This window comes from Eretmochelys imbricata, chromosome 4, assembly GCF_965152235.1.
Source record: "Eretmochelys imbricata isolate rEreImb1 chromosome 4, rEreImb1.hap1, whole genome shotgun sequence".
Classification (NCBI taxonomy): domain Eukaryota; kingdom Metazoa; phylum Chordata; order Testudines; family Cheloniidae; genus Eretmochelys; species Eretmochelys imbricata.
Window position 1 is genome coordinate 98650541 of NC_135575.1, and position 25547 is coordinate 98676087.

At 42.1% G+C, this 25547-nt stretch overlaps 1 protein-coding gene across 1 annotated transcript in view; it reads left to right on the forward strand.

Moving 5' to 3' along the window:
- Positions 1-2890: 2890 nt before the first annotated feature.
- ATP8A1 (ATPase phospholipid transporting 8A1) overlaps positions 2891-25547 on the forward strand; it is a 247394-nt gene continuing 224737 nt past the window's right edge. The window contains exons 1-3 of the mRNA XM_077815716.1: positions 2891-2961; positions 3563-3732; positions 19222-19336. Of these exons, the coding sequence (XP_077671842.1) occupies positions 2891-2961; positions 3563-3732; positions 19222-19336 (356 nt within the window). The remainder of the gene's footprint in view (positions 2962-3562; positions 3733-19221; positions 19337-25547) is intronic.

Consider the following 25547-nt stretch of genomic DNA (forward strand, 5'->3'; position numbering starts at 1 on the left):
GTAGTAAGAGAGCAAAAGATACAGGATTAATTGTTCAGACTTGGATGGCCAGCTGGCAACCTTAAGTTAATCAAACTAAAGAAACATGATTTAAAGATGGGTTTTAAAACCCAAGGTGACAGGTCTTCAGCTGTTCTAAAACGCTATAACTCCACTTACTAGCGCTCAACTTGGTAGCTGAGGATCTGTATCCTTGAGCACAGAAGACCTTAACTAACTCACTCAATGTATCTATCAAATTGGTCCATATATTACATATATCCCAGTTCACCTGTATTTTATTACAAATTCATTCTCTAGGTGGCAGCTCTGCCAGTAAGTCTCTGGAATGGGGATGCAGTAGCACAGGCACGCCACCTTCCCTGCCCAGGGACAGGCTCTGTTTGTTTATGCAGTCTGGAAGATGTGCTGATTCATTTCCTCTCCTGGATGGTCACTATTGGAAGGGTTCTAGGGAGCTTCAATTAAAAATAAATAAAACTTCTGTTCCTTGAGGGGGATCCTGTTGAATCTGGCCTTCGGTGGTTGTTCAGTGTTTGTTAAAGCTGTGCATGAGATGTACGTGATTGTATTTTCTTAACACTAAGATTTTTTTTCTTAGTGCTTGTCATAAATATAAAGGGAAGGGTAAACCCCTTTGAAATCCCTCCTGGCCAGGGGAAAGCTCCTCTCACCTGTAAAGGGTTAAGAAGCTAAAGGTAACCTCGCTGGCACCTGACCAAAATGACCAATGAGGAGACAAGATACTTTCAAAAGCTGGGAGGAGGGAGAGAAACATAGGGTCTCAGTCTGTCTATATGCTGTTTCTACAGGGATAGACCAGGAATGGAGTCTTAGAACTTTTAGTAAGTAATCTAACTAGGTACGTGTTAGATTATGATTTCTTTAAATGGCTGAGAAAAGAATTGTGCTGAATAGAATAACTATTTCTGTCTGTGTATCTTTTTTGTAACTGAAGGTTTTGCCTAGAGGGATTCTCTGTTTTGAATCTAATTACCCTGTAAGGTATCTACCATTCTGATTTTACAGAGGTGACTTCTTTACTTCTATTTTACTTCTATTTCTATTAAGTCTTCTTGTAAGAAAACTGAATGCTTTTTCATTGTTCTCAGATCCAAGGGTTTGGGTCTGTGGTCACCCAGGCGAATGGGTGAGGCTTTTTATCCAACATTTCCCAGGAAAGGGGGGGTGCAAGTGTTGGGAGGATTGTTCACTGTTCTTAAGATCCAAGGGTCTGGGTCTGTAGTCACCTAGGCAAATTGGTGAGGCTTTTTACCAAACCTTGTCTAGGAAGCGGGGTGCAAGGTTTTGGGAAGTATTTTGGGGGAAAAGACGTTTCCAAACAGCTCTTCCCCAGTAACCAGTATTTGTTTGGTGGTAGCGGCCAATCCAAGGACAAAGGGTGGAATATTTTGTACCTTGGGGAAGTTTTGACCTAAGCTGGTAAAGATAAGCTTAGGAGGTTTTTTCATGCAGGTCCCCACATCTGTACCCTAGCGTTCAGAGTGGGGGAGGAACCTTGACGGTGCCAGATATCCTTCCCTTACTTCTAGTTAAGAGGATGAAAATATGGTTACCTAGCAGTCTTTCCGGTATGTTTGCTGCACAGTGATAGTGTAAAGAAGCACGTTTTCTTCTGGAGTGTGGCCAAAACTGCTGCTGGCAGCCTAAAGCCTGAATGAAATTCAATTACTCCTAATCCAAATTTCCTCTTGCGTAGAACAAAACTCTCCTCTCGTGCCCCCAGCCATAGGTTAATTCTGAAACAATACATGTTAAGGCTAATTGACTTTTGTGGACTGAGAGGCTCCAACCCCATTCAATTCACTTTATTCTGTATCTGAAGTTTTTTTTTTTTTGTCCAACTACTTAACTGATTATGTGGATAAAATTAAATTTTACCCTAGTTTACCAAAAAAAGGACTTTGTTTCTTAATTGCTATAACAACTTATCTACTAGCTCCATGAATGTTCCCATAAACTAGATCAGAAGTATTGTCTCCTCTAGTCAATATGCATAATTATAAAATAGATTACAAGACATAATTCTGATCTTTAGTGTGCTTTTGAGAGTAAATCCTCTCACGTTTTCTAGGCCAGTTGCTGCTTTATACTTCCTTCTTCTCTCTTACTGAAATGGCTATAAACATCAACATGCCATCACTACCTTTTCTAAGATATTATGTCCCGCCTTTGCCTATCAGCTGGCTCCGTTTGCTTTACATCTCTGCAACACGCCATCTGTCTGCCTCTGCCTGTTGCAGTTGTTCAAAGCTAGCACCAAACTAACAGAGTGAAACTGCTCTGCTGAGGAAACTACTACTTGAACCTCCTGTCAGCCCCCACACGTAGGGCTTAATGTCACATCTGGCCAAGCTTGAGAAGCTGTAACTATGGAAGGGGGAGAGCTGTAGCTCACGAAAACTTATGCTCAAATAATTGGTTAGTCTCTAAGGTGCCACAAGTCCTCCTTTTCTTTTTGCGAATACAGACTAACACAGCTGCTACTCTGAAACTTTGAAATGTGTGGCTGATACGCAGGCAAGCACAAATATTTCTTCCTAGCCCTGTGACAGCTTAACATTCTTCTTCAGCCTGAGCTTCTGCAAGGTGTGATCGTGTCTTTCTCTACATTTTGACCAGCACCCAGCCTAGCACCGGCACTGGGTTACAAATAATTAATAAAGAAAAGTGAGGGAGTTCCTCTTTTCAGACGAGCAAGACCCCGACCTGCTCTTTTTGCCCTCTAAAAGCCCAGGTGAAAGGGCATGTCACACGCAGCAGCTGACCAGGCATGCTGCTCTACCCTGGGAAAATTACCCATAGCACGTTTCCGTCCCAGTGTTATGTCAGAAGGGCTGGTTAAACCCTCCAAGCCGCGGTTGTTGGGATGGTGCTAAACCGTTTGTACTCGTCCACGCTTGCAATTACCCTCCTGGCTTGCCTGCGCAATTCCCCGGGGTGGGTCAGACCTTGGCCCGGCATATGGAGGGGCTGCGGCGGGCCCACCGGTGGATCAATCGCGAGTGGGGCCTATGGCGATTTAGGGCAGCGCTGCTCCTAGTGGAGCCCCGTGGCCCCGAGCTCCTTCCCTGGGGGGCCCAGCAGCGCCCTGCCTCGGCATACGGGCTCCTGCCGCTCCTGGGACTGCGGCCCGAGAGCGGGACTGTGACCGCAGCCCCCAGAAGCGCAGCGTTCCCCGCTCCCTTCCCGTGTTGGGCAGCGGCCCAGAGCTCGGCACAGTCCATTTTTCCCAACACAGGGGGGGACGGAACGGGGCCACCAGTGATCCTTGCCTCTGGAAGGCAAGCCCATGTACCTGCATTATTGAGGATCGGATCCTGCTCAGCCAGAGAGACTTGGATGTTGAAGTGGACCCTTTGTTGGCGGCGGGGTGGGGGTGGGGGGTTGGAAGTTGGTACGTTCCGGGGCGGGGGAGATAGAGTAGCGCTAGCGCCGCTACTGTCAGTTGCGAGCAGCAGCAATCTGGCTAACTGCAGGTTCTTGGGGCTCGCGACCGCAGCGTGAGACAGGGTCCAACGGTCTCCCCTTCCCCCGCCAGGCCCTGGCCGCGCGGGCCCCCGGACAGAGCTGCACCTGCACGGCTTCGGGGGCGGCAGCAGCAGCGGCAGGTGCCGAGCCCGGCGCAGCCAGCGGTTTTCGTCCTCTCCGAGCCAGCGACGATGCCCGCGGTGCAGAAAACCGTGTCCGAGATCCGCTCCAGGGCGGAGGGTGAGTGCCACCGCAGCCCCTCCCTGGGCGCTGCGCCGGGGACGCCTCTCTTTAGCTGCCTCCTTGTCCCCCCTCTGTCGGGAGCTGAGCGGCGGCCGCTGGAGCGGTGCTGCACCGAGGGGCGGCGGAGGGATGAGGCGGAGAACCGCTTCCCCCGGCTGGAGCCCGACTGCGGTTTGTGCCCTGCGCTAGCTGTTGAATGGGCTCCGCTCTGCCCACGCTCGTACAGTGACGCCTATCACCGCGGTGTCTGAATGCCCCCTCCACCTGCAGACCTGCCGCCCGTGCTCGTTTTTTGTCTGTCATCTGCCTCGCTCTTCTCCCTGCCCCTCTGCTGCCCACTCGCCTCAGCTTTGCGTGTGCGCCTCCTTTTTTCACTGCTCTCTCCTCCTGCGTCTGTCTCTCTTACCCCCGCACCTCATGTCTCCCGGCTTCCCCCTCTAGCTAGCGCACACCTGGCAGGAGGAGAGCCCTGGGCCAGCTGTCCAAGCCTGCCTCTCCCTCCCCCCAAATCCAGTCCCACCTGAATACCATTTCTTCACTAAAATGGGAGTTTTTATGATAGTGTTCTGGGTAGTTGGCAAAAAAAAAAAAAAAAGTATTTTCATTGTTCTTTAGAGCTAGTATTTGTGTAAGTAAACAACAGCAGTCATTTCATGTTGCCATCATTGTTTTTGTAGTAGGTTTGGTGCCTGGCTGAATTATGTAACTTCAGTGCAATATTTTCCTTCTTTAAATTATGAACTTGTTTACTTTCCTTGTTCACCTCACTGGCTTTTGCACAGAGTATGTTGTCTATCCATGTCAATGCCGAGCAACAGGAGATGAATGGGAATGCTGTTACCCTGTTGAAGAGTTATGGCTGATTACCTTGACTTTTTCATTCTTGAAAGGATGGTATGTGCATTCTGTTAGTTCATACATGGGACAAAGGATGCAGTCATTCTTAGTGCAAAAAATTATGAGAGGAATTTATGGCACAACTTGCCTGAACGTTCAGGACTGTGTAGATATTGGGCATCTTGCTCAGTTTGGATTCATTAGCCACTAGGTTTAAAAATATAATGAACCGCTTTATAAAAGCAATATATCACAAGAAAGATGTGCATTTTTATTATGATAAATGTAAAAACTGTGTTAATGCAATATTTTAGGCTTTACACACAAATCAAAATTATGATTACTACAGTAGCTGTAATTTTGGACACAAATTATTATTTAGTATTATATATAGCATGAGAGTTCATGTATTCTGGCCAGTGAGACTGAATCATGGTTGCTGTGAAAGTTATAACTTTGAGCGGTAGTAACATTTCATTATTGTAGATTTGCATTTAATTTCTTTGGATATGTTGTAGGATTTCACATTTGAATCAGACTTTTGCACACTATGGGTTGGATTATCCCTAACCCTTACTTGGCCATGCAGAGGAGTAAGAAAGATTATTAAGGCCCTGCCCTTATTTCCCTGCATGTCTGAGTAAGGTCTGCTCAGATTGCTTGGGTAGTGGGTTGGGTTGGGGAAGGGTTGGATGAAACAGGGTCTACTGTCCTAATATCTCTCTCCCTGCCCTAGCAAGTAGATAGAAGACTTGGCTATACCTCCTGCTTCCTAGGTTCTTTACCTGGCCAGGCACATAAAGAGAGTAGGGTATAAGATGAGCCCTGAAAAGGTGTGAAGTAATTTACTCCAATCCAGAGCAAAGGGGAAACAGATGAAGAATTGTGATATACTGAAGCACAATTCCTTTCTTTTTTACTCCTGTGGTGGCGCAGGGTATGAGATAGGTTTAGTGGTGCAATTTAGCCCTCTTTAATTTTCTAATACTATACTATTTCTATATTTTATCAAATATGTTAATTTTCATTGACAGCTAAGTACAAATAGAAAAAATACAGAAAAATGTAAGTTCTCTAATATCTCTGTACACTATACTTCTTGTCTTGTTTTGTTTTTTAAACAAAACCAAAAAACTTTCCTTCTTGAACCATTATGTGGCTACTTTGCCCACAGTAGAAAGAGAAATTGACCAGATTTAGTACCTTTTCGTTCTCTTGGCTCAGTGACATAGTGAAACTAGTTGTGGAGTCACTTGTACTGGCTTTTGAATATTGTTCAAGCTAAATTATTTTCAAATATGGCTTGCTTGGCCAGTGTGGATAGGGTTGAATCAAATTAGAACCACATACCAAGCTTATGTTTCCAAATAGTTTTTACAAGCAAGTCTTTTACATCGTGATAGAATCCATCTACATTTGTAAAGGAAGCTTTCCAGCAATTCTAGAGTGAGATCCTCACCCTCATTCTGGTTCCAGTATGCTAGTGTAAAGGGGCTTAAAAGCCCCAGCCCCAGCTCCCAAAGGATCCCCAAGGTGAGGCACTGTGGAAGACAGGTGTAAGACTACCTTCTGAGAGTCCTTATGTAAAAAGGCAAAATTGGAGGGATGAATGGTGCTTGGGTAATTCTTGCATTTTAAGTTTCTAAAATGAGTATTTAAAACTGATCCTAATATTAACATATTGCATACTGTATAACTATGTTATGTGAAAATCTCCTCAGTTAAGCAATGTCTAATGTCTTCAGCTATATTCTATGGAAATTGAATCGCCATTTGGGTTGAGTAGAAACATGGTAAGTCTGCCAGTTCTTCATTCAGTCCTTGGAAGAAAAGTGCTCTTGAGTGTGTGGTTTTCCTTTGTTTTCTTTTTGTTATTCCCTGCTCCCTCCTTAAAGGCAAGTGTTGGACGTAGTAATAATATTTGAAATTATTAATACTAATAATTTTTAAACCACCAAACACTAATTTAACCATAAATTTATTTATTAAATCCAAAGGCCAGAGGGTATCTTATGCAGTTGCTCTAAACATGTATAACAGCTTTACAATAAGCAATCAGAAAAGGAGTACTTGTGGCACCTTAGAGACTAACCAATTTATTTGAGCATAAGCTTTCGTGAGCTACAGCTCACTTCATCAGATGCATTCCACTGAATGCATCAAGTACTCCTTTTCTTTTTGCGAATACAGACTAACACGGCTGCAACTCTGAAACCTGTCAATAAGCAGTCACCACATCCAGTACAGTAACTAACAATATGTATAAGCATGTGATCAGTATACTTACAAATAGGCTTAACTCAGAGGTGCTTAGACCCATATTGGTCTACTCCAATGTGGTCAGGCAAGTATTAGCAATAAACCACTGTAAGAGTTTACTGTTTATACCCTTTAACAAACAAGTGATGTCATTGCCAATTACTGAGTTCAGCTAAAAACCAATTTGAGACAATTCAAACTTATTTCCAGTCTTAATCCAGATAACATTCACAGACTCCTTTTTTCCCCAGGGTCTTGCTTTTCTTATCATCTTCTCCACCTCCTTGCTTATCAGTAGAACACGGGGAAGGTTTGGGCTTGTTTCTTTTAAGACAGCTTTTCTTTGTGGTGTTACTGCACCTTTTTTACTTTACTTTTGGAACTATATATCCTTCCCATACTACAAGTAACACTACTTACTATTTCACCGCCTTCATTTACTTGCTGACTGGGGGCCTTTTCCCTACTGGCCATGAACTATAAGATGAAAATGTTATTTTCTTAACCAAAATTAGGCTAACTTTAATTTTTTAAGTTTATACTAATCCTACAGCAAGAATAAAAGCATGCACCTTTTTTTAAGAATGAAGCATCTCCACTTTTACCCTGGAATCTTTTTCAGTGTTGTTTGGATTCCAAAGCAGTGCACTTAGAATTGGGCCAAACCTATTTGGGAACTCATAAAGCTAGATAGTGGGGTAGAGTTACTTCTTCTGTCTCCTCCTAGTTTTCCTTTTTTCCATCCTCTTACATTTTGTCTACCTTAATTCTTAATCTCAGAACAGTTTAAACTAAATCCTTAATCCACTCAGTCATTTCTTAAAAAAAAAAGGAGTACTTGTGGCACCGTAGAGACTAACCAATTTATTTGAGCATAAGCTTTCGTGAGCTACAGCTCACTTCATCGGATGCATCCGATAAAGTGAGCTGTAGCTCACGAAAGCTTATGCTCAAATAATCGGATGCATCCGATGAAGTGAGCTGTAGCTCACGAAAGCTTATGCTCAAATAAATTGGTTAGTCTCTACGGTGCCACAAGTACTCCTTTTCTTTTTGCGAATACAGACTAACACGACTGTTACTCTGAAACCTGTCATTTCTTAAAGTGACCCTGAAATGGAATGAGATGTTACATTTCAATCTATCAACAATTTCCAGATTTGCTGTTCTTGTTTACAAATAAAAAATGTTTTGTTTTTCTTATTTAACTTCCACCTCTTCAAACTGACCTGAAAGTCACACAGCGTTCTTTCTGTTTGATGCTTCAGAAAGAGACTGCACATTGGTTAACAGTTTTGTTGATGTGGTATCCAACTCACTCTCCCTTAACTTGATGTCTCTGTAGTAATAACTGGAATAATAAGTAGTAAAAATGTGTGTATCAGAAAAGGAAGTAATTATTATTCTGAATATACAGGGGAAATAATTTTAAATATAAAGGTGCCTTTTTTGCATGTTCAATTTTCAGAGTAGAACTACACTTTGGAATTTGCCACCATATTTTTTTCAGTGCATATGACTGCACTTCTTTGTGGCAAATGCTTTTTCTTTCAGCTGAGGAATGTAAGGATGGGCATGGAGGGAAACCTTTGTTTAAAAATGCATCATTCATCTCTCGTTAAATTTGCTATGGCTATATATTTAGCTGATCTAGAGAATAAGAATGATGCTTCTTGCAGAAATTTCTCTCCCCCCCTCAGACTAGTAGGCACTACTGTTGCAGCATCACAACTCCCACTGTGAGTGTGAAAATTATAATGTTCTTCCTTCTCACAGACAACAGGAGGTTAGCATCACTAGTAAACTGAGCTTCAGAATATTTTGTTACTTAGGGCATGTCTACACGTACAGTGCTGCAGTTGTACAGATGCAGCTGCACTGCTGAAACGTGTTTGGTGAAGATGCTCTGTGCCGATGGGAGAGAGCTCTCTCATTGGCATAATAAAACCACCTCCATGAATAGCAGAAGCAGGCAAAGCTCTCCCACCGACACAGTGCTGTGTACACAAGCACATGTCGGTGTAACTTATGTTGCTCAGAGAGATGGTTTATTCACACTCCTGAGTGACACAAATTACGCTGACATAGGCTATAATGTAGACTTAGCATTAGCTAAATGCAAAAAAGAAGAGAGACAGCTTTTCATTCATCGATAGTCTCCAACAATGCTGAATTTCTTTTCTGATAGCCTGTTGATGGTCAGATGAAATAGGAAGTAGATTGCCTTAACTTAGATAGACATCTGTTTAACTATTCTAACTCAAACTTTAATAAGGAGTTTTGTAATATTTCTTTTTGCAGGGGAGGATATGAGGTGATGGGTCACCTACTTCTGTTTTGTTGGGTTGTTGTTTTTTTTTAATCTGTACTGTTCATTAACCAATTCTCCCTGGAACAATTGACTCTTCACTTTCAATCATATATTTGTTTATTGTTTCCTCACAGATTAGTTTCACTTTTTAAATTGTTTCACTTTTACATTTGTTTCACTTCCGTAACTTAATTCTTGCAGACATTTTTGTAATGGTTTGTCTGTGTTATTTTTAGAGGGGATGGGGGGGGGGGGAAAAGGCAAGGTCAAAGAAAGTTTAATCTAGCTTCCAGGGAGCCTTTTTCACTTGGAGACTAGTGAGAAGTAGAGGGCAAACCATTTTCTTTACCTTTGTAGTCTATTAAACATATAAATAAGACTTGCTTGATTTCAAAACATTAGGCACTTTTAGTAAAGGATTATTTTATTATGAGAATTTTCTCCCATTCCTAAAACCACATTTTCTTTGTGTATGTGACTTCAGTGCTGGGCAAACTAATTGAAACTATAGTAAAGAACAAAATTGTCAGACACAGATGAACATAATTTGTTGGGGAAGAGTCAACATGGTTTTTGTAAAGGGAAATCATACCTCACCAATCCACTAGAATTCTTTGAGGGGGTCAACAAGCATGTGGACAAACGGGATCCAGTGGATATAGTGTACTTAGATTTTCAGAAAGCCTTTGACAAGATCCCTCACCAAAGGCTCTTAAGCAAAGTAAGCTGCCATGGGATAAGAGGAAAGGTCCTCTCATGGAGTGGTAACTGGTTAAAAGATAGGAAACAAAGAGTAGAAATAAATGGTCAGTTTTCAGAATGGAAAGAGGTAAGTAATGGTGTCCCACAATAAATCCTATTCAATATATTCATAAATGATCTTGAAAAAGGGGTAAACAGTGAGGTGGCAAAATTTGCAGATGATACAAAACTGCTCAAGATAGTTAAGTCCCAGACAGACTGTGAAGTGCTACAAAAGGATCTCTCAAAACTGCGTGACTGGACAACAAAAAATGGCAGATGAAATTCTATGTTGATAAATGCAAAGTATTGCACATTGGAAAACATAATCCCAACTACACATGTAAAATGATGGGGTCTAAATTAGCTGTTACCACTCAAGAAACAGATCTTGGAGTCGTGGATAGTTCTCTGAAAACATCCACTCAGTGTGCAGTGGCAGTCAAAAACGTGAACAGAAAGGGATAGATAATGAGACAGAAAATATCATTGACTCTCTATAAATCCATGGCACGCTCACATCTTGAATACTGTGTGTGGATGTGATCGCCCCATCTCAAAAGAGAGAGGTTGAAATTGGAAAAGGTTCAGAAAAGGCCAACAAAAATCATTAGGGGTATGGAACAGCTGCCATATGAGGAAAGATTAATAAGACTGGGGCTTTTCAGCTTGGAAAAGAGATGACTAAGGGGCGATATGACAGAGGTCTATGACTGGTGTGGAGAAAGTAAATAAGGAAGTGTTATTTACTTCTCATAATACAAGAACAAGAACTGGGTGTCACCAAATGAAATGAATAGGTAGCAGGTTTAAAACAAACAAAAGGCAGTATTTTTTCCACACAACACACAGTCAACCTGTGGAACTCCTTGCCAAAGGATGTTGTGAAGGCCAAGACTATAACACGGTTCAAAAAAGAACTAGATAAATTCATGGAGGATAGGTCCATCAATGGCTACTAGCTAGGATGGACAGGGATGGTGTCCCTAGCCTCTGTTTGCCAGAAGCTTGGAATGGGCGACAGGGGATGGATCACTTGGTGATTACTTGTTCTGCCCATTGCCTCTGGGGCACCTGGCATTGGCCATTGTCGGAAGACAGGATAGTGGGCTAGATGGACCTTTTTTCTGACCCAATATGGCCGTTCTTATGTTGGTAAAATTTGAGACTGACAGGCTTTTGATTATTTTACAATGAATTATAAGTTTATTTAGAAATTGATTAGTAGACTGGCTTCCTATGACATTAAGTAGATTTTTATGATCCTATCATGAAAAAGGCATTCAGAAAGTGGTTTATGTTTTAGAAAAATAGTTGAGAATGACATATGAATGTCCTAGCTCATCTCAGTTTAAGATCTGTCCATAATACACAATTGTTGCAATGTGAGACAAGTTTTATATTTTTAAATCTGCAGAATAAAAAAGAAACCTCAGAAAGGTGGTAGATAAGTTTCATAAAAATCCTAGTGTGTACACAATGTGAAGATCTCCCATTCAGTTATCTCGTTGCTCTCAGCCTTTTTCTTTCTGAGCTCCCCCCCCCCCCCGGCCAAATGCTTTAAAAATTCCATGGCTCACCTGTGGCTATAAAAGCCAGGGCCAGTGTTACAGGATAGGAAGCAGGGCAATTGCTTGGGGCCCTGCCACAGGAGGCCCCACAAAGCTAAGTTGCTCAGGCTTTGGTTTCAACCCCAGGTGGCGGGGCTTGGGGCCCCAGGCTTCAGTTCTGCACGGCGGAGCTTCGGCTTCCTGCCCTGAGCCCCAGTGAGTCTAATGCCAGCCTTGCTTGGAGGACCCCTAAAACCTACTTGCAGCTCCGCAGGAGGCATGGGCCCCTCCTTGAGAACTGCTGCTGTAGCTGCATCCAGGCCTATAGCTGACCATCTACATGACAGAGAACATAGAATCATAGAAGTTTAGTGTTGGAAGAGACCTCAGAAGGTCATCTAATCCAGCCCCCTTCCCCCCCCACTCAAAGCAGGACCAACCTCAACTAAATCATCCCAGCCAAGGCTTTGCCAAGCCGGGCCTTAAAAACCTCTAAGGATGGAGAGTCCACCACCTCCCTAGGTAACCCATCCCAGTGCTTCACCACCCTCCTAGTGAAATAGCTTTTCCAACCTAGACCTCCCCCACTGCAACTTGAGACTATTGCTCCTTGTTCTGTCATCTGCCACCACTGAGAACAGCCTTGCTCCATCCTCTTTGGAACCCCCCTTCAGGTAGGTGAAAGCTGCTATAATATTCCCCCTCACTCTTCTTTTCTTCCTCTCTTCATAAGTCATGTGCCCTAGCCCCCTAATAATTTTCATTGCCCTCCACTGGACTATCTCCAGTTTGTCCACATCCTTTCTGTAGTGGGGGGCCCAAAACTGGACGCAGTACTCCAGATGTGGCCTCACCAGTGCCGAATAGAGGGGAATAATTACTTCTCTTGATCTGCTGGCAATGCTCCTACTAATGCAGCCCAATATGTCGCTAGCCTTCCTGGTAACAAGAGCACACTGTTGACTCATATCCAGCTTCTCGTCCACTGTAATCACCGGATCCTTTTCTGCAGAACTGTTGCCTAGCCAGTCAGTCCACAGCCTGTAGCAGCGTATGGGATTTTTCCATTCTAAGTGCAGGACTCTGCACTTGTCCTTGTTTACCTCATCAGATTTCTTTTGGCCCAATCCTCCAGTTTGTCTTGGTCACTCTGGACCCTATCCCTACCCTCCAGTGTATCTACCTCTCCCCGCAGCTTAGTGTCATCCACGAACTTGCTGAGGGTGCAATCCATCCCATCATCCAGATCATTAATGAAGATGTTGAACAAAATCAACCCCTGGGCGCTCTGCTTTATACCGGCTGTCAACTAGACATTGAGCTGTTGATCACTACTCGTTGAGCCCGACGATCTAGCCAGCTTTCTAGCCACTGTACAGTCCATTCATCCAATACATACTTCTTTAACTTACTGGCAAGAATACTGTGGAAGACTGTATCAAGAACTTTGCTAAAGTCAACGTATATCATGTCCACCGCTTTCCCCATATCCACGAAGTCAGTCATCTCTTCATAGAAGGTAATCAGGTTGGTCAGGCATGACTTGCCGTTGGTGAATCCATGTTGACTGTTCCTGATTACCTTCCTCTCCTCCAAGTGCTTAAAAATGGATTCCTTGGGGTCCTCCATTATTTTTCCGGGGACTGAGGTGAGGCTGACCGGTCTGTAGTTTCCCAGATTCTCTTTCTTCCCTTTTTTAAAGATGGGCACTATATTTGCCTTTTTCCAGTCATCAGGGACTTCTCCTGATCACCACGAGTTTTCAAAGATAATGGCCAGTGGCGCTGCAATCACATCAGCCAACTCCCTCAGCACCCTTGGATGCATTAGATCCGGCCCCATGGACTTGTGCATATCCAGCTTTTCTAAATAGTTCTTAACCTGTTCTTTCACGACTGAGGGCTGCTCACTTCCTCCCCATACTGTGCTGCCCAGTGTAGCAGTCTGGGAGCTGACCTTGTCTGTGAAAACCGAGGCAAAAAAAGCATTGAGTACTTCAGCTTTTTCCACATCGTCTGTCACTAGGTTGCCTCCCCCTTCAGTAAGGGTCCCACACTTTCCCCAAACCTTCTTCTTGTTGCTATCATACCTGTAGAAACCTTTCACATCCCTTGCTAGCTGCAACTCCAATTGTGCTTTGGCCTTCCTGATTACAGCCCTGCATGCTTAAACAATATTTTTATACCCCTCCCTAGTCATTTACCCAAGTTTCCACTTCTTGTAAGCTTCTGTTTTGTGTTTAAGCTCACCAAAGATTTCTCTGTTAAGCCAAACTGGTTGCCTACCATATTTGCTATTCTTTCTGCACATCGGGATGGTTTGTTCCTGTGCCCTCACTAAGGCTTCTTTAAAATACAGCCAGCTCTCCTGGACTCCTTTTCCCCACATATTAGCCTCCCAGGGGATCCTGTCCATCACTTCCCTGAGGGAGTCAAAGTCTGCTTTTCTGAAGTCGAGGGTCCGTATTCTGCTGCTCTCCTTTCTTTCGTCGGGTTCCTGAACTCCACCATTTCATGGTCATCTTAATTTAAACAAGTTTGTAATAGTTGGATTTGTTCCAGGATGGTACTCAACTTTTTTTATATGAAGAAAATTTGTAAAACTGTCTGAGTTATAGGTAATTTAAAATTACCTTAGTTATGCAGTAGCAACTCTGTAGTGAAGGTTTCGTTATAAACCATATTTATTTAATATAACCATATTTTCATTATAAACCATATTTTTTCCTCTTCTTATAACTTTTTGCTTTGAAATTATTTTTAACTAAAAGAAATTTCAGAGTACATTAGAGGCTTTTTTAAAACTTATTGAAAGCAATTTAGTCCAACTTAAATTATGGCTGCCTAAATGTAAACTGAAGTGTTAATCAGTGTCAGACTTTATTTGGGAGAAGTCCCTCTAGCTAAAAGAAAATCACATTGATTATGATATTTCAAACTTTGCATGTGGATAAACACCATTTAAAAACTAGGGCATAGGTAGATAGTCACCTTTAAGATATTTATTTAAAAAATGTGTTTGCTTGCTATGACATTGTGTGTTTTATGAAGTCTGCATGGTACCATGATCTCATTGTAAAGCTTAGGCAGACCTCAAAGAGAACAAATGGTGGAGAGATAGAGAAAACCCTTTTTAACTGCTAAAATTTTCATGGCAGTGCAAGACATTTGGAGCTGTCTGAGGAGAGGAGCTGGTGGCATTGCAGAACTCAAACTCTGCAGGACATTGTGAAATAGGCTCTAAACTTGGTGAGCTCCTAATGTCTACATTTTAAGGAAAGGTGTGGGAATGAGCTGTAGCTAGTGGAAAGTAGGCTAGTGGGTATTTTGAAGATCTCCTAAACTTCTGTTTGGGGCCCTTTTTCATTAAAAAATAAAAAGGGAAAATTAACCAATAAAATGTATTTCCTTTAAGTTTAACTATGATATATGGAAATTAACATAAGGGGAGGTAGATAAATATTCAAATATCATTCCGATTTCTTAGTCTCTTAAATGAACATAGATGTGGAAGATATCATATTGCACATTTCAGAATCAGCCTTTGTACTGTTCCTCTGACTTGTTCTTGACCGAAGGCTCATATCATGTCTGGAATTTACGACATTTTTGAAATCATTCTAAATTAAAATAATACATTCTGCAGATACATCAGCTCTTTCCTGTATTGCTCGTTAGAGTATTGTACTGGCTCGGTATGATAACAGGTTCCTCTGAAATGAGCAGCTGATATTTGTACAATAGAGTTGAAAAAAGTGGATATATAGTCTGTATCTGACTTGCACTGGGTTGGTCAATAGGGACAGTATAAATGGTATTGTACAGTCAGAGAGAATAAAGTACTTTGGACTTTCTGCCACACAAGTAAATGAGTGAATGGTCCTGTTTCTGGAGTGCATATGGGGTAAAATTCCGTAAGGCATAAGCATTGTGTTGGCCCTCTACAAAGAGGTAAATTTCATCCATGAAGATTAAGATAAACTGGCCACCAGGAAATTTAGACTAGAAATTAGACAAAGGTTTCTAACCATCAGAGGAGTGAAGTTTTGGAATAGCCTTCCAAGGGAAGCAGTGGGGGCAAAAGATCTATCTGGCTTTAAGATTAAACTCGATAAGTTTATGGAGGAGATGGTATGATGGGATAACATGGTTTTGGTAACTAAATATTCATGGTAAATAGGCCCAATGGCCTGTGATGGGATATTAGATGGGGTGGGATCTTAGTTACCCAGGAAAGAATTTTCTGTAGTATCTGGCTGATGAATCTTGCCCATATGCTCAGGGTTTAGTTGATTGCCATATTTGGGGTCGGGAAGGAATTTTCCTCCAGGGCAGACTGGAAGAGGCCCTGGAGGTTTTTCCCCTTCCTCTGTAGCATGGGGCACGGGTCACTTGCTGGAGGATTCTCTGCTCCTTGAAGTCTTTAAACTACGATTTGAGGACTTCAATAGCACAGATATAGGTGTGAGGTTTTTTGCAGGAGTGGTGGGTGAAATTCTGTGGCCTGCGTTGTGCAGGAGGTCGGACTAGATGATCATAATGGTCCCTTCTGATCTAAATATCTATGAAAGATATGAAGTGTGGTATCTTGACCATAGCAGGAAGTTGACATGCGCAAAGGTTAAGCTGCTGGACTGCATTTGGTGGTTAAATTTATGACAACATGTCATAGCAATGTGGCGCATAATGGGCGCATAATGGGCAGGTGGATTGGAGAATGATCTGTATTGATAGGTGACTGTCAAGTATCAAGGCATGGGCAGTTATACCTAGTGGTCAGAGCAGTGGCGGTCAGGCCTAGTGGTTTGAGCTGGAGTCGGGACCAGGAGCCAAGCCAAGGGTTGGGGTCAGAGCCAGAGTCGGGAGCAAGCAGGGAAGCAGGGCTGGAGCAGGATAGGAATGAGGCTTAGAACAAGGCTGGAACAAGGCAGGTACAGGAGTGATCACAGCTGTGGGCATACGCATTGAGCAGCCATCAACCTGCCATTGTTGCTGAGCTTAAATGCAGACCTGTTTGCCTGACAGTGATGGTTTATGGTATATGTAGTTCATGCTAGAAATATATTACACACAAAGAACTAGAACATTTTTTATAAGTGTTTAGGTGTACCTGTGGGTTCCAACCCGCTGATGACCGATGTGGATGCCATACAATGGAACTTGTTTTTTCAGTTTACTTTTTAAAACCTAGGTAATTACACACACAAAAACTACATTAAAAGAGCATTATTAATAGATACTTATAGATTCAGTCACTTGTCTTACCTTTTCTTTTTTTAAACTACATAGATCCAGAAGGGACTATTGTAATCATCTAGTCTGACCTCCTCCAGAAACACAGGCCAAAGAACTTCAGTTGGTAATAATTTTACTTCCACTGACATAACTACCCCAGGATCTCTTGAACTTTAAGTCAAAGGCATACCCTAAGGCCGCCAGGCTACCCGAGGCTTCTTGAGTTTGTAAGACAAATCTTCCATAACTCATTTTATTCTTGTAGGTCTTTTCTGAACCTTTTCCAAATTAGCAATGTTCTTTTAAAAATGTGGACATGAAAACTGGACACAGTATTACAGTAATGGACTAACTAACCCAGTTTATCATGCAACCTGGATCATTCTGTAGAACTTGCCTATCCTTACAATTATTTTCCACTCCACCAACCACTGTGCCTTCTGCCATTTTACAAGCAATTCTTGAGGGATAATTAACAATGGAAATTCCACAATGCCTTTTGATGTCATTTTTCAGAATAGAATCTAATTTAAATTTAATAATTTGTTGTTATTACTATTATCCTGTCTCCACTGTGTGCTGTGGAAACTTCAGCTGCAGGTTTCCTCAGAGCTACTGAGCAGAACTTCAAGCATTTACTGCCAAAACACTGAACTGTATGGTGATAATGTATACCATTCACTGACAAGAAGGTGGAGCTCATTGGTATGGATTAATGTATTTGAAATTAAAAACATTAACAGGTGGTAATATACATCTAGTATATTTTAGGTAATATTTGTGTAAAGCCATTTTATAATTCTAGTAAAACATAATGAAGCATACATTATGATGGATTATCATTGTTTCTTGATGCTTTATCCCCTTATTCATGCCTAATAATGCTCCCTCTGTGTCTTATTGCTTAATTATCACCACTCAATTGCTGAATTAATCTGCAATTAGTATGCAGTGGTTTAGGGGATATAGGTATATGTGTGTGTGTGTGTGTGTGTGTGTGTGTGTATGTATGTATATATAGATAGATAAAGATAACTATCTTTACATCAGCTGTACTGCCAAAATTCTTTCACGTCTTTTTTTCTTTAACCAGAAATCTCTTACTTGTACCCTGGAATCAGAAAGCATGGTTTGTGGCAAATTGCTTTGATCTAATCGTCTCTTTTGGGTGCTAAGAGAGATGTAGATTAAGAGCTCAACTGCTAATAAATTTTAATTACACAGATATGTAAACACTAAATTATAAATGAGTTTGTCTAGAGGAAGATCACTATGCTATTAACTTTTTGTTCTTTTGATGAAGCAAATTGGTCAGGGTGCAGTGAAAAAGAAAAACCGGCTTGTAGCAGCTTAAAAAGCTCATGTGGAAAGCTGTTGTAGAGTAGAAAGAATGTGATCAGTATAACTAGAGGTATGTAGTGATGTGCGTTCTGAGGTTTTATTATTAATTTACTAGTAAAGAAGGCAATTCCATCATTTTTATTGTTTATGGCTGTAGGTTAGTTAGGGCTTGTCTACACTTACCGGAGGATCGACACTGCGGCGATGGATGCATTGGCGTTCAATTTAGTGGGTTTAATGAAGACCCGCTAAATCGACCGCCAATCACTCACCTGTTGACTCCTGTACTCCACATGATCAAGAAAAGTAAGGGGAGTTGATGTCTCTTAGTGTGGACTCCGCGGTAAGTAGATCTAAGCTAAGTCGATTTGAGTTATGTTATTTACGTCACTCAAATTGTGTAGTTTAGATAAACTTTTCCCTTTAGTGTAGACAAGGCCTTAGCTAGTCTTCCTCGTTTGTTCAGTTGAGGCACTTGATATCCGACTAGATTTTTTTTTCTGTTAGGATATTTTCACCATCAACCCTAGAAAGATATATTTAGCAAAGATTAACCAAAATATTTCTTCGCTGGTATACTATTAATAATAATAATGATATTATATTATGTTCTGTAACTTTGTAAAGCTCCAAACATTTCAGAAAGCCACATGGTTGTTGCACCAAATAATTTACAGTCTGCAAATTAGGCAAAGATAGCCTATGAACATAGGCAGAGGATGGAGAATTAGTATATATTAAAAGGATGTAGTTATAATATTCCCTTTTACACTTTAGAGTTCAATTTTACATTCAGTGACAATGTAATGGTTAATGTAACAAGGAAGAAGAGCTTTGAAATTGATATGTGGAATGATTTAGTATTTGTGCACAATATACAAGTTTAACCTTAATTCTGAATGTTCTCTGTTTACAGTGCTTGATTTGGGGATAATTACAACATCTCTGTAATATATTTTGCCCTGAATACTGATAGGTACTTTCAGACTTAACTCAAATTTAACATAGATTTTTGTCTGGGATTTTTTTATAAGGTATGAATTTTTAATGAGTGAATGCTAAACAAGAAACCCAAAGAGAGCCAAGGGGTATACCTTTTTTGTCTTTAAAACATTATTTTACATTAATAAGTAAAAGTGTATTTTCATTTAGTCATCTAATAAGCAGATACTCAACTGACAAAATATAATTAAAATTATTTTATATTTTAAAGGCTACGGGAAGACGGATGATGTTTCAGAGAAAACTTCACTCGCTGATCAAGAGGAAGGGAGAACTGTATTCATCAATCAGCCTCAGTTGACCAAATTCTGCAATAATCATGTCAGGTATTATGTTTTTATAATATTTAGTGTTAATAAATATTAAAAATATGTATGTAGTGCCATAACTTTGCATGTTACTTTACAAAGATTAAGTAAAGACAGTGTTCCTGGCCCAGTTAACAAGTTTAAACAGAAAATGGACGTAACATATACAGGAAAAAGTAGAGAAGACACAGACTCACAATCAGGCTTCTTTGTTTTAGTGAATTTTGGGTTATGCCTGCAAAGGTGTGATTGCAAACCTGTTGATGTACTTTGATATAGCTAGCTCAAGTAACAATAGCACTAAAGACGAGGCACCATGACCTTGGGTCCGTACTTCAGCGGCGAGCCTGTGCTACAATGACTTCACTGCTATTGTTACTTGAGCAAGCTAGATTAAAGCTAGCTCAGGTATGTCTATGCGTGCTGCAGTCACACCGCTGATTGCAGTTTAGACTGCCTTAGTTTCTGACGTTTTTAAATACCTAATGATATGAAAAGTGGATTTTCAGGAGACATCTGAAAGAGTGAATATTCTTGAAGGGGGATTTATTTCAGCCTGTATGTAATATCATGAAAAAGTCATGAAGGATAGAATGGGAGGATACAAAGAGAGTAACGAGGTAAAAACTGGGTACAGCACATTATTTGGAAACTACTTAGAGAAGTACTTTGGCTATAGAATCAAAAGTCTTTTCTCAAACTTTCACTTTGAATTTACAATGCAGTGAAAATGTTTGAAAGAGCAGAGAAGCATTCTGCATACTATTGTTATTTGCGGTGTACCTAAAAAGAATGCTGTGGCTACACGGTAGTCCAAAACTTTTGGTTTGTTCTCAGACTACAGACTAGAAATCTGCATTGTAACAAAATAACTATTGGATATTTGCACACAAGTGACCACACTGATCTCTAGCTTCAGTACTGTCACAGGGAATAGCATTTTAAACTGGAGTAGAATTTACTCACACCAAAATACGTAACAAGTGACATGTTTTGTTGTCCCCATGCCTTGTTGTCCCATTGTATAGATGTGTGGGGTAATGAAAGTAATGCTAGGTATGCGTCGGGCAAACTACGGCACATGGGCACATCCGGCCCGCGGGACCGTCCTGCCCGGTCCTTGAGCTCCTGGCCGGGGAGGCTAGTCCCTGGCCCCTCCCCTCCTGTCCCCGCTCCCCCATAGCTATGCCGCTGCGCGGACAGTGTGGCTTGTGCCCACCCACCTCCCAGGCTTTCCAGTAAGCCAGTCCTGCCGCTCTGAGCGGCATGGTAAGGAGGCGGGGAGCGGGGGGCGGGGGGTTGGATAAAGGACAGGAGGTCCCGGGGGGCAGTCAGAGGACAGGGAGCAGTTGGATGGGGCAGTCAGGGGACGGGGAGCAGGGGGCGGTTGGATGGGGTGGAGGTTTGGGGAGGGCGGTCAGGGGATGGGGAACGGGGGAGTTGAATAGGCATGGGAGTCCTGGGGGGCCTGTCAGGAAGCGGGGGTGTGGATGGGGTTGGGGCAGTCAGGGGACAGGGAGCAAAGGGGGTTGGATAAGGGGTGGGGTCCCGGGGGGGGGGCGCGGTTAGGGGCGGGGGGTCCCAGGAGGGGGCAGTCAGGGGACAAGGAGCAGGGGGGGTTGGATGCGGAAGGGGTTTTGAGGGGGGCAGTCAGGGTGCGGGAAGTGGGAGGGGGCTTATAAGGGACGGGGGCCAGGCTGTATGGGGAGGCACAGCCTTCCCTACCTGGCTCTTCATACACTTTTGCAACCCCAATATGGTCCTTGAGCCAAAAAGTTTGCTCACCCCTGTTTTACAGTAGCAGGGTGTCCTGGCCCTTTAAGGTAAGCTTTAAGGGCCCAGTCTGATGCTGTTCTTTGTTCAGCCCATAACAAGGGAATTTGGGAAAAACAGTTCTCAGGACTGAGAGGAATTAGAGGCTGTTTCAGCAAGGAATGTTTGGCAGAAGGAATATAGACAGGCCCATGCACTGGGAGACTGAGATCTGGAGGAAGCAGGAGCTGTTTGTTTATCTTTCCACAGAAGTGGTTGTTGACGAAGTCAGATGACTAAGAGGAAGGAATTCCATGGAGGGGTGAAAATTGGATTATTGTAGTATCTTGGTTTCTTTCTTTCTTTTTTTTTTTTTTTAATGTTTGTTAGGAGCCCTAAGAGCAGGGGAAATACTGGGAAAAGGTGAAGGAATGGTGCTTGTGTAATCTTTGGGTGGGCTAGAGTTCACTTCATTGCCCTTCCCGAGTGCCTTACAAAACCCCAGCTCCCATATAAAAGTAGTTGGAGATCCAGAGTTCAGTCTCTTAAGGATTTTCAGCAAGGATTGCACGGTGTCAACCTCCCCCCATTCATGTCCTAAAAGAAACTAACAAAATTAATTAAATAACTTTATAAAATCTTATGATAAAGAAACAATCTAATTTTACAGCATAACATGGCTATTTTATTCACAGTTATAAATTTATTCACAGACATTATCTTCACAGTTATACATAAACATAAATAAAGAAAACAAATTAAAATCTGAACAGTTCAGTCCCCACAGAAACACAGTGAAAAGAAACTGAGAGTTCCCAAAAGCTTAGGTTTAGTTCACCTAAGTCTCAGTTAGTCTTTGATCACCAAATCTATACAGTTTGCTGAGTTCGAAACAACATCTTCCCTCCACTTGCTTGTAGGAGTCTTTAGTTGGAATTCATGCAGACACTTCCTCTGCTGAAATCACTGCTAGCCAGTTAGCTAACTGATTAACCAATTACTCAGTTAAGTCACAAGTGTATAGATTTAAATAAAATCCTGCTGCAAAATGCTTCAGTTAGGGACAACAGCCTGCTTTCTGCTCCTAGGCTCAGCTTCTCCCAACTCAGACAGGACACACATGTCCTTTATAAAGCAGCTGCCCTGACTGTTTGCCCTCATGGAGTCTGACCCCAGGAACAGGGAAACTATTGGACCGTATCCAAAAGTACCACACCCAATTCCAGAAGCTTCTGGATGTGGACTGCATGACGCTCAGTGTGTGAGAGTTTTTGGCTAGCTGTATTCCAGGACTGCTCTCCACCATTATCATCGTGTGCTGCAACTGGTCAGAAGAGCCACCTGCTTCCTGGAAACTCTGCAGCAACTGGCTTCTTTATGCATCTTTGGTTTTTGTGCTTGTGAATAAAAGCTGCTTTGAAAATGTCAAAAAAACACACCAAAAAACAAAAGACCCAGACACAACTCAAGCCTGCCTCCCCCAATGGGTCTCGTAAAGAGATATCTCCCTATTAGGCACATGTGTTACACTTGGACAAACAATCAGGCTTCATGCCTGTCAGGAGCTTCCATTATAGGGTGAGCGAAAACTCCTCTTCACATGCATGCAGTTACAAAGAGGGAGTTGGATATGGACCTCAAATGGAAAGGCTGTGACTCAGGCAAAATTGGGAGGAGGAGTTTGTTTGCTTACATTGGATGTTATTGTTTGGTAATGTGTTTGGTTGGTTGACATTGTGTTGGTTTTTTGTTTGTTTTTTTTTGGGGGGGTGGGATATTCATTACTCTGAAAAAGGTGAATTTTGGTATGATCAGAAAGCTAAACCAACATAGCAGGAGAATAAAACTGAAAGTGGTGGCTGTGTTACCAAGGTCACCAGGAAAGCCCCTATTATAATCACACATTCATGTGATACAGAGGATCAAGATTTCCATCCCTCAGTTGGAATATCAGCTACTTTACTCTTGTCGCCAACCAGTTTGCTGTTTGCCTTCCTTGCAGGTGGTCAGGCTGCTAACTCTGCACCTCTAATTTATCGTACACCTTATTTTCATTTTTGTACAGTGTTTTAACTTCTAATTTACTTTTTTCATATGGTAAAAAAATTTTCATGGACAGGAAATAGAGAGAGAGAGCTGCAGATGCACTACTTGCATTGGAATTTTTAGTGCTTCCAAAGCAGGCTGTTCATACTCTTTATGAAAGCATACTGTGACCTACTCAACTCTCACAATGCAGGGGCTTCCAGCACAGCATAATGGGACAGCTCAGCACTTCCAGTACTTGATATAGTAGCAGAACTTCTGGTTCTTCTTCAAGTAGTGTCCCAAAGGATGCTCCACTTTAGGCGCACGTGTGCCCCATGCGCCTTTGATCGGAGATTTGCATTAGCAGTGTCCATTCAGCCTGTGCACGTGCTGCTGACTACTTTGTGCTTTGCATCAAAGCTATATTGGGCTGCATAGGCAAACTGTCCTCAGTTCCTTCTTGACTGCCTTGGCCTGAAACAGAGCTTAGCATGTGTGCATTATCTATCTAGATAAGACTAAATCATTTTGTAAATCTTTTAGACTGTTAATTTCATTTGCGGACAGATCTAAACAGTCTGCTATTTTTACTCAAAGACTATCAAAATGTATGTCAGAGTGTATTCTAGCTTGTTACAGTGCTGCCAGCATTCCACCCCCTGTTGGTCTGTCAGCTCACTTGACAAGGTCACAATCTGCATCTATGCCTGTAGTTAAAAACGTCCCAGTATCTGATATCTGCAGAGCTGCTACATGGTCTTCTGTACAGATCTTTTCCAGACACTATGCTTTAGTCTGTGCCACTAGATCTGATGCGGCAGTTGGCATTTTAGTTCTTTTCTATGTGCTGGTATTGATTCCGAAGCTCCCTCCTCCCTATAGAGATAATGCTCAGGAGTCACCTGAAATGGAGCACCCATAGGACACTAGTCGAAGAAGAAAGAGAGGTTACTCACCCTGTGCTGTAACTGTGATTCTTCGAGATGTGTCCCTCCATGGGTGCTCCACTACCTGCCATCCTTTCCTCTGCTTCAGAGTTTCCTTCTGAGACTCAGTGGTGGAGAAAAAACTGAGGGTGGTTCGCACTCGCAGCCTGATATATCCTTGGGGCAGGGCATGAGATTGTCAGCGGGATATGCATGGTCAAACAGACACTGCTAATGAACATCTCCAATCAAAGGGGTGTGGCATGCACATGCACCTGAAGTGGAGCACCCATAGGAGTGCACATCTTGAAGAACCACAGTTATTGCACAGGGTGAGTAACCTCTTTCTCTCATGTTCTCTGATGGGTACAGAATTCCTGACGAGCCCACTTTTGTGCTTAACATGATAACTCCTGCATGGTGGTGGCTAAGCCCGACACCCTCAGAAATGGAGCCTTGCAGAAGCAGTTTTTTGTTGAAAGTAGCTCTGCAAGATTCACAGATAGTGTATTTGGAACTTAGGTCTTCACTGAACACGATTTGACACTTCCACATCGTTCCTTCTTTTATTACAGAAGTTCCAATGTTTTCCAGCAGTCATTAGCCTCTTTTCATCTTCCTTAATGGCTTGAGGAAGATGAGCTAGATTTTTATGAACCAGAAGCAGAATCGTTTGTGACATCTACTGGGGTTTATTTTGAAGACTGAACCTAACACACTAAGTATGTGGCCAGTACCATGAAAATTCAGTCTCTTGAAGAACTGTGGATTCATGCCGGGCTTTCCTTCCTGTCTGCTCTCGTGAAATAGACCCAATTTTGTGCCTTGAACTTCTGTGTGTGAGTACTTGTAGTTCCCAAACATATATGGAATGTGCTATGAATATAGGCAGCAATACAGCTATCCTTTATGATGGATTGTGTGCTAGTTTTTGATATTGTTTAATTTTGTTCTTTGCGTCTTTGAGGTGATGTCTTGTTCTATTTTGAGGTTACGAGGCATAGAGTTCAACATTACCAGATGAATTAAGCTGTCCTTTGTTCTCTGTCTCAGTTTAACAGACATATACCTAAAATAATTCTGAGCAACTGTAAATCTTCTTTAACATTGACTGTTAGCAGTTCAACTGTCAGCATTTATCAGTTTTTCTTTACATAAAGCCTTTTGATGATGATTGATGTCCTCAGGGTCTTCACTATTGCTACAGATTCTGTCTGGCCAGCTTGATTAGTTCAGAGCCTGCAATTCAGATGTTTATATTTTAGCATTGACCCATATATTCTGTAGGTCTCCGCTGCTGAATCCTCCATCAGACTTTCCACAGAATCCTCCATCAAGTAGTCCTCCATTACTGCAGAACTGTGCTCTAGAGTTGTCATAAATATAAAGGGAAGGGTAAACACTTTTAAATCCCTCCTGGCCACAGGAAAAACCCTTTCACTTGTAAAGGTGTCATAAATATGAAGGGAACGGTAAACCCCTTTAAAATCCCTCCTGGCCAGAGGAAAAATCCTCTCACCTGT